At 48.2% G+C, this 8,395-nt stretch overlaps 1 protein-coding gene across 4 annotated transcripts in view; it reads left to right on the top strand.

The window, feature by feature from the left end:
• LOC112221364 (inositol 1,4,5-trisphosphate receptor type 3-like) overlaps positions 1 to 8,395 on the top strand; it is a 62,027-nt gene that overhangs the window by 28,301 nt on the left and 25,331 nt on the right. For all 4 annotated transcript variants that reach the window (XM_042304148.1, XM_042304149.1, XM_042304146.1 and 1 more), the window contains exons 19-26: positions 3,289 to 3,540; positions 3,639 to 3,783; positions 3,943 to 4,084; positions 4,271 to 4,467; positions 4,605 to 4,725; positions 4,833 to 4,887; positions 5,282 to 5,447; positions 5,646 to 5,807. In XM_042304148.1, the coding sequence (XP_042160082.1) occupies positions 3,289 to 3,540; positions 3,639 to 3,783; positions 3,943 to 4,084; positions 4,271 to 4,467; positions 4,605 to 4,725; positions 4,833 to 4,887; positions 5,282 to 5,447; positions 5,646 to 5,807 (1,240 nt within the window). The remainder of the gene's footprint in view (positions 1 to 3,288; positions 3,541 to 3,638; positions 3,784 to 3,942; positions 4,085 to 4,270; positions 4,468 to 4,604; positions 4,726 to 4,832; positions 4,888 to 5,281; positions 5,448 to 5,645; positions 5,808 to 8,395) is intronic.

Raw genomic sequence — 8,395 nt, 5'->3', positions numbered from 1 at the left:
TATGCCACTTGGTTTACATACTTATCTCATATGTATATACTGTACTGATATCATCTACTGTATCTTGCCTATGCTGCTCTGTACCATCACTCATTCATATATCCTTATGTACATATTCTTTATCCCCTTACACTGTGTATAAGACAGTAGTTTTTTTTTTTGGAATTGTTAGTTAGATTACTTGCTCGTTATTACTGCATTGTCGGAACTAGAAGCACAAGCATTTCGCTACACTCGCATTAACATCTGCTAACCATGTGTATGTGACAAATAAAATTTGATTTGATTTGATTTGATTTGACTGGTCTTCCCTAGCTGCCTGACCTCTGCTCCGTCACAGACTGGTCTTCCCTAGCTGCCTGACCTCTGCTCCGTCACAGACTGGTCTTCCCTAGCTGCATGACCTCTGCTCCGTCACAGACTGGTCTTCCCTAGCTGCATGACCTCTGCTCCGTCACAGACGGGTCTTCCCTAGCTGCATGACCTCTGCTCCGTCACAGACTGGGCTTCCCTGACTGCCTGACCTCAGCTCCGTCACAGACTGGGCTTCCCTGACTGCCTGACCTCAGCTCTGCGCCGTCACAGACTGGTCTTCCCTGACTGCCTGACCTCAGCGCCGTCACAGACTGGTCTTCCCTGACTGCCTGACCTCAGCGCCGTCACAGACTGGTCTTCCCTGACTGCCTGACCTCTGCGCCGTCACAGACTGGTCTTCCCTGACTGCCTGACCTCAGCGCCGTCACAGACTGGTCTTCCCTGACCTCTGCGCCGTCACAGACTGGTCTTCCCTGACTGCCTGACCTCTGCGCCGTCACAGACTGGTCTTCCCTGACTGCCTGACCTCAGCTCCGTCACAGACTGGTCTTCCCTGACTGCCTGACCTCTGCGCCGTCACAGACTGGTCTTCCCTGACTGCCTGACCTCAGCTCCGTCACAGACTGGTCTTCCCTAGCTGCCTGACCTCAGCTCCGTCACAGACTGGTCTTCCCTAGCTGCCTGACCTCTGCTCCGTCACAGACTGGTCTTCCCTAGCTGCCTGACCTCTGCTCCGTCACAGACTGGTCTTCCCTAGCTGCCTGACCTCTGCTCCGTCACAGACTGGTCTTCCCTAGCTGCCTGACCTCTGCTCCGTCACAGACTGGTCTTCCCTAGCTGCCTGACCTCTGCTCCGTCACAGACTGGTCTTCCCTAGCTGCCTGACCTCTGCTCCGTCACAGACTGGTCTTCCCTAGCTGCCTGACCTCTGCTCCGTCACAGACTGGTCTTCCCTAGCTGCCTGACCTCTGCTCCGTCACAGACTGGTCTTCCCTAGCTGCATGACCTCTGCTCCGTCACAGACTGGTCTTCCCTGACTGCCTGACCTCTGCTCCGTCACAGACTGGGTCTTCCCTAGCTGCATGACCTCTGCTCCGTCACAGACTGGGCTTCCCTGACTGCCTGACCTCGCCGTCACAGACTGGGCTTCCCTGAGCTCCGCGCCGTCACAGACTGGGCTTCCTGACTGCCTGACCTCAGCTCTGCGCCGTCACAGACTGGGCTTCCCTGACTGCCTGACCTCTGCTCCGTCACAGACTGGGCTTCCCTGGCTGCCTGACCTCAGCTCCGTCACAGACTGGGCTTCCCTGGCTGCCTGACCTCAGCGCCGTCACAGACGGGGCTTCCCTGACTGCCTGACCTCAGCTCTGCGCCGTCACAGACTGGGCTTCCCTGACTGCCTGACCTCAGCTCTGCGCCGTCACAGACTGGGCTTCCCTGACTGCCTGACCTCAGCTCTGCGCCGTCACAGACTGGGCTTCCTGACTGCCTGACCTCAGCTGGGCTTCCTGACTGCGACCTCAGCTCACAGACTGGGCTTCCCTGACTGCCTGACCTCTGCGCCGTCACAGACTGGGCTTCCCTGACTGCCTGACCTCAGCGCCGTCACAGACTGGGCTTCCCTGACTGCCTGACCTCAGCGCCGTCACAGACGGGTCTTCCCTGACTGCCTGACCTCAGCGCCATCACAGACTGGTCTTCCCTGACTGCCTGACCCTGATGAGACCCCTGTCACCATCTGATCCTGCCCAGATGAGTCATGACAAAGAATTACCTTGGTGTACATTTATACATTATATTATCCAAGAATAAAAATGGTTAAATAATTTAAATTACCATTATACCCTGATCCCAGACTGTAGCCATCAACCCGAGATGGAACTTTGTATCCATTCGCTTATTGTTATAATATTCAGCTAAATTCACCTGAGCTCCGTAGACTGGTCTTCCCTGGTTGTCTGATCCTGCTGGGACATTATGAGCATAGTGTTGTGTATTGACTGCGTACCGTGACAGTGAAGCCTGTAGAGCTGTTTATACCGTGTCAGTGTGAAAAGTAGTGAATTAATTAGGGAAACTGACAGATCAATAAAGTTACATTGCTATACTGACTAATAACAACTCACATTGCGCTGAAAAAAACAAATACAATATCGGTTTTCAATCATTTGGCCTAGTGTGGTCTAGTGTGGATTGAGACAAAAATATTACCTAAGGTTAATGAGCTAGCTAGCGTTAGCGTTAACTTTTGGCTAGCTCTAGCTAATGGTACATAACCAAATTGACTTCTGTTGAAATGGGACAAAACAAAGGCTACAAAACATGTCCATACACGCGAGCTGTTAGATACTGCTACCTGACAGATAATTAGAGGCTAGCTAGAGCTCAACTGGCTATGGTAGCTACTAGCAAGCTGCTAGTAGTTCATTCACTTCAGTCGAGAGGGAATGAAACATTAGCTAACGTAAACATGTCAGTTACACTACTAGCTCAGCACTGGGAATAAATACTCCCCCCTCCCCCTGTCAAACAGCAGTTACCTTGCCAGCTAGGTCAGTCAACTAAAGAGGAGCCAGTTTCTGCTCTGCTTACATTCACAACTCATTGAAAGAGCGTAGTAACAGACAGCAGCTGCCGCTGTTCATCTCTCCCATGCTGGTCCTATACACCAGCTTTGCCTACCTGACCTCTCTGAGGCATCCGCATGGTCCTAAAGCACACCGTTGCCATGTTTGGTATCACAGTGCAATGCTAAAACTGGGGGGAGGACAAAAATGCAATTTCATAATGCGGGAGTCCACTGTGAAAGTGAGAGTTGCACCCCTTCCCTTAGGTCTAGATATGGGAATGTACTGTTACTAAAGGTCATGTGAACATGAAATTGTACTAATCTGAAGTATTTAAACTCTGTGACCTACTTTGATGAAGTCTTGTGTATGCTTCATTCTCAAACCTTTCCCTTTGTCCCTGCAGGTACCAGCTAAAGCTGTATGCTCGGATATGTCTGGACCGCCAGTACCTGGCCATAGGTGAGATCTCTAAGCAGCTGGATGTGGAACTCATCTTCCTGTGTATGATGGACGAGACGCTGCCCTTTGACCTCAGAGCCTCCTTCTGCAGACTCATGCTGCACACGCACGTCGACCGAGACCCTCAGGAGCTGGTGACCCCTGTCAAGTTTGCACGTCTGTGGACAGAGATCCCAACCTCCATCACAATTAAAGAGTGAGACTTCAAGCATTTTTTCCCAGAACATTCCATTGTGCACATTGAGGTACGGTTTAACTAAGGCTGTGTATTTCTTTATCGCTTCCCTTGCTTAGTTATGATTCCAACATGGATGACTTGCGGGACAATAAGAAGAACAAGTTTGCCAACACCATGGTGTTCATGGAGGAGTACCTCAACAACGTCCTCAATGACGACTTACCCTTCGCTGACGAGGAAAAGAACAAACTCACCTATGAGGTGTCAATTCCCTCATCATTCCTATTCCCATTTATAACAATACTGTGAATACCTCAAAAACACCTATATTTGGTAATGGTACAAGAACTCTCTGGCTCGCTACCACTTTAGAATGATAACTGCTAGAATGATAACTGCTAGAATGTTCTGTCCCCTCAGGTGGTGAGCCTGGCCAGACACCTCATCTACTTCGGCTTCTACAGTTTCTTTGAGCTGCTGAGGTTGACACGCACTCTTCTGGGAATCATTGACTGTATTCCCAACCCTTCCCTTCACCCTGTGCTCCAGGACGATGGCAGTGGTAAGAGGATAAGAAACACCTCTTCTCTGCATTCAACAGTATTAGGGGAGAATTACCACACATTTTCTGAAAAACAAACTAACGGTACAACTGACGTTCATATTCGGGTTTCCTCAATGCTTTTCACCATCTCCGTAATAATGAAGGGGTTTCAGGGTTCTTTACATCTCCCATTCTGTGTTTTAGGAAGGAACATGAAGCGTTCCATCCATAGCGTGGGTCAGATGATGTCCACCATGGTACTGACCAGGAAACAGTCCATGTTTGGAGGTCCAGGGAGGAGTGTTTCCATTATAGAAGGACCGAACCGCAGCAAGGACAGCATCGGCAAACAGGACATCACCGTCATGGACACCAAGTTGAAAATACTGGAAATCCTGCAGGTTGGATAAACCTACCGGAAGCTACGGCATCTTCTCATAGGGTTGTGTTTATGCTTGTAATGGAAAACAAGTCATAGCCCTTCATGGATCCCTTTTAATGCTAAGCGCTGTTCTGTCTTTCTCTTGTTGATCTTCAGTTTATCCTGAATGTCCGCCTGGACTACCGGCTCTCCTTCCTGCTGTCTGTCTTCAAGAAGGAGTTTGTTGATGTTTATCCCATGGCAGATGCCGATGCTACAACATCAATGGAGCAAGCAGGTAGTGCAGTGGCTATTTTAAGGGACCCATTGCTGTCTACATTATTCTTCTTTGAACAGCTTCTCTCCACCTCAATAAATCACATCCTTAACTCTATCTTTAAACAGCCACCATCAACCTGCAGCACATAGGAGATCAGGCAGAGGCCATGTTTGGTGTGGGGTAGGTTCACTACTGAAGTCCTTCTCCAGAACATGTTGTTGTTGTTATAATAATAATATAAGTCATTTAGCAGATGCCTTTATTCAAAGCAACTTACATTCATGCGTGCATACATTTTACATATGGGCAGTCCCGGGAATTGAAACCACAATCTTGGTATTGCAAGAGCTGAGATACAGAGGAGCACATACTAACCCATGACTGTGTCCTCCTGTCAGGAAGGGTAACAGCATGCTAACCCGTGACTGTGTTCTCCTGTCAGGAAGGGGAACAGCATGCTAACCCGTGACTGTGTCCTCCTGTCAGGAAGGGTAACAGCATGCTAACCCGTGACTGTGTCCTCCTGTCAGACAGGGTAACAGCATGCTAACCCGTGACTGTGCCCTCCTATCAGGAAGGGGAACAGCATACTAGAGGTGGATGATGAGGGAGGTCGAATGTTCTTGAGGGTGTTGATCCACCTCACCATGCATGATTACCCTCCACTGGTGTCTGGGGCCCTCCAGCTGCTCTTCAAGCACTTCAGCCAGAGACAGGAGGTGCTGCACACCTTTAAACAGGTAAGGAGATCAATTCAAAATGATGAAATCACTGAAGGCAAACAAATAATAAACAAACAATAATGACCTGCACTCCAATATAAACTTGGTACAGTATCGTCAAGTACTCTATTGCCATCTCGTTCTTATACAGTATCTATATATTCTTGCTATCTTTGTTTCCTGGTCTCTCTGAAATTCTCTCCATGTTGTCCTCAGGTCCAGTTGTTGATCTCGGGGCAGGATGTTGATAACTACAAGCTGATAAAGAGTGACCTTGACCTTCTCCGCACCATGGTGGAGAAGTCTGAGCTCTGGGTGGACAAGAAGAGCGGCTCTGGAGGAGGGGAGGGGAAGAAGGACAAAAATGAAAATGTAGAGGTGAGGGCTTTAGATTGAAGAAACTCTATTATTACCAGTGTAGGAACTAACACCGTGCTAACAGCACTTAGTGTAGGAACTAACACCGTGCTAACAGCACTTAGTGTAGGAACTAACACCGTGCTAACAGCACTTAGTGTAGAAACTAACACCGTGCTAACAGCACTTAGTGTAGAAACTAACACCGTGCTAACAGCACTTAGTGTAGGAACTAACACCGTGCTAACAGCACTTAGTGTAGAAATAACACCGTGCTAACAGCACTTAGTGTAGGAACTGACCCGTGCTAACAGCACTTAGTGTAGGAACTAAACCGTGCTAACAGCACTTAGTGTAGGAACTAACACCGTGCTAACAGCACTTAGTGTAGGAACTAACACCGTGCTAACAGCACTTAGTGTAGGAACTAACACCGTGCTAACAGCACTTAGTGTAGGAACTAACACCGTGCTAACAGCACTTAGTGTAGGAACTAACACCGTGCTAACAGCACTTAGTGTAGGAACTAACACCGTGCTAACAGCACTTAGTGTAGGAACTAACACCGTGCTAACAGCACTTAGTGTAGGAACTAACACCGTGCTAACAGCACTTAGTGTAGGAAATAACACCGTGCTAACAGCACTTAGTGTAGGAACTAACACCTTGCTAATACCATGCTAACAGCACTTAGTGTAGGAACTAACACCGTGCTAACATCACTTAGTGTAGAAACTAACACCGTGCTAACAGCACTTAGTGTAGAAACTAACACCGTGCTAACATCACTTAGTGTAGAAACTAACACCGTGCTAACAGCACTGAGTGTAGAAACTAACACCGTGCTAACAGCACTGAGTGTAGAAACTAACACCGTGCTAACAGCACTGAGTGTAGAAACTAACACCGTGCTAACAGCACTGAGTGTAGAAACTAACACCGTGCTAACAGCACTGAGTGTAGAAACTAACACCGTGCTAACAGCACTTAGTGTAGAAACTAACACAGTGCTAACAGCACTTAGTGTAGAAACTAACACCGTGCTAACAGCACTTAGTGTAGGAACTAACACCGTGCTAACAGCACTTAGTGTAGGAACTAACACCGTGCTAACAGCACTTAGTGTTCAAATCAAATCAAATCAAATCAAATTTTATTTGTCACATACACATGGTTAGCAGATGTTAATGCGAGTGTAGCGAAATGCTTGTGCTTCTAGTTCCGACAATGCAGTAATAACGAGCAAGTAATCTAACTAACAATTCCAAAAAAAACTACTGTCATACACAGTGTAAGGGGATAAAGAATATGTACATAAGGATATATGAATGAGTGATGGTACAGAGCAGCATAGGCAAGATACAGTAGATGATATCAGCAGTATATACATATGAGATAAGTATGTAAACCAAGTGGCATAGTTAAAGTGGCTAGTGATACATGTATTACATAAGGATGCAGTCGATGATATAGCACAGTATCAACGTATGCATATGAGATGAACAATGTAGGGTAAGTAACATTATATAACAGCATTGTTTAAAGTGGCTAGTGATATATTTACATCATTTCCCATCGATTCCCATGATTAAAGTGGCTGGAGTAGAGTCAGTGTCATTGACAGTGTGTTGGCAGTAGCCACTCAATAGTGGTGGCTGTTTAACAGCTGATGGCCTTGAGATAGAAGCTGTTTTTCAGTCTCTCGTCCCAGCATGCACCTGTAGTGCCTTCTGGATGGCAGCGGGGTGAACAGGCAGTGGCTCGTGGTTGATGTCCTTGATGATCTTTAGCACCTGTAGCATCGGGTGGTGAACCTGGAGGGCACCCCCGGTGATGCGTTGTGCAGAACAGCACTTGAGGGCGGTGCAGTTGCCATACCAGGCGGTGAACAGCCCGCCAGGATGCAGATTGTGCATCTGTAGAAGTTTGTGAGTGCTTTTGGTGACAAGCTAACAGCCTCCTGAGGTTGAAGAGGCGCTGCTGCGCCTTCCTCACGATGCTGTCTGTGTGAGTGGACCAATTCAGTTTGTCTGTGATGTGTATGCCGAGGAACTTAAAACTTGCTACCCTCTCCACTACTGTTCCATCGATGTGGATGGGGGGTGTTCCCTCTGCTGTTTCCTGAAGTCCACAATCATCTCCTTAGTTTTGTTGACGTTGAGTGTGAGGTTATTTTCCTGACACCACACTCCGAGGGCCCTCACCTCCTCCCTGTAGGCCGAAATCAAGCCTACCACTGCTGTGTCGTCAGCAAACTTGATGATTGAGTTGGAGGCGTGCAACTAACGCAGTCGTGGGTGAACAGGGAGTACAGGAGAGGGCAGCACTTAGGCCCCAGTGTTGAGGATCAGCGGGGAGGAGATGTTGTTGCCTACCCTCACCACCTGGGGGCGGCCCGTAGGAAGTCAGCACCCAGTTGCAGTGTAGAGAACTCGAACACCGTGCTTGGAGGCACTATGGTGTTGTGTAGCTGAACGATGAACAGCATTCTCACAACATTCCTCTTGTCCAGATGGGTTAGGGCAGTGTGCAGTGTGGTTGAGATTGCATCCTGTGGACCTATTTGGGCGGTAAGCAGCACTAGGGTAGGTGATATGGTCCTTGAACTA

Source organism: Oncorhynchus tshawytscha, linkage group LG22 (assembly GCF_018296145.1).
Source record: "Oncorhynchus tshawytscha isolate Ot180627B linkage group LG22, Otsh_v2.0, whole genome shotgun sequence".
In the NCBI taxonomy this organism is placed as follows: Eukaryota; Metazoa; Chordata; class Actinopteri; order Salmoniformes; family Salmonidae; genus Oncorhynchus; species Oncorhynchus tshawytscha.
This window is presented reverse-complemented; position numbering and strand designations above follow the sequence as displayed.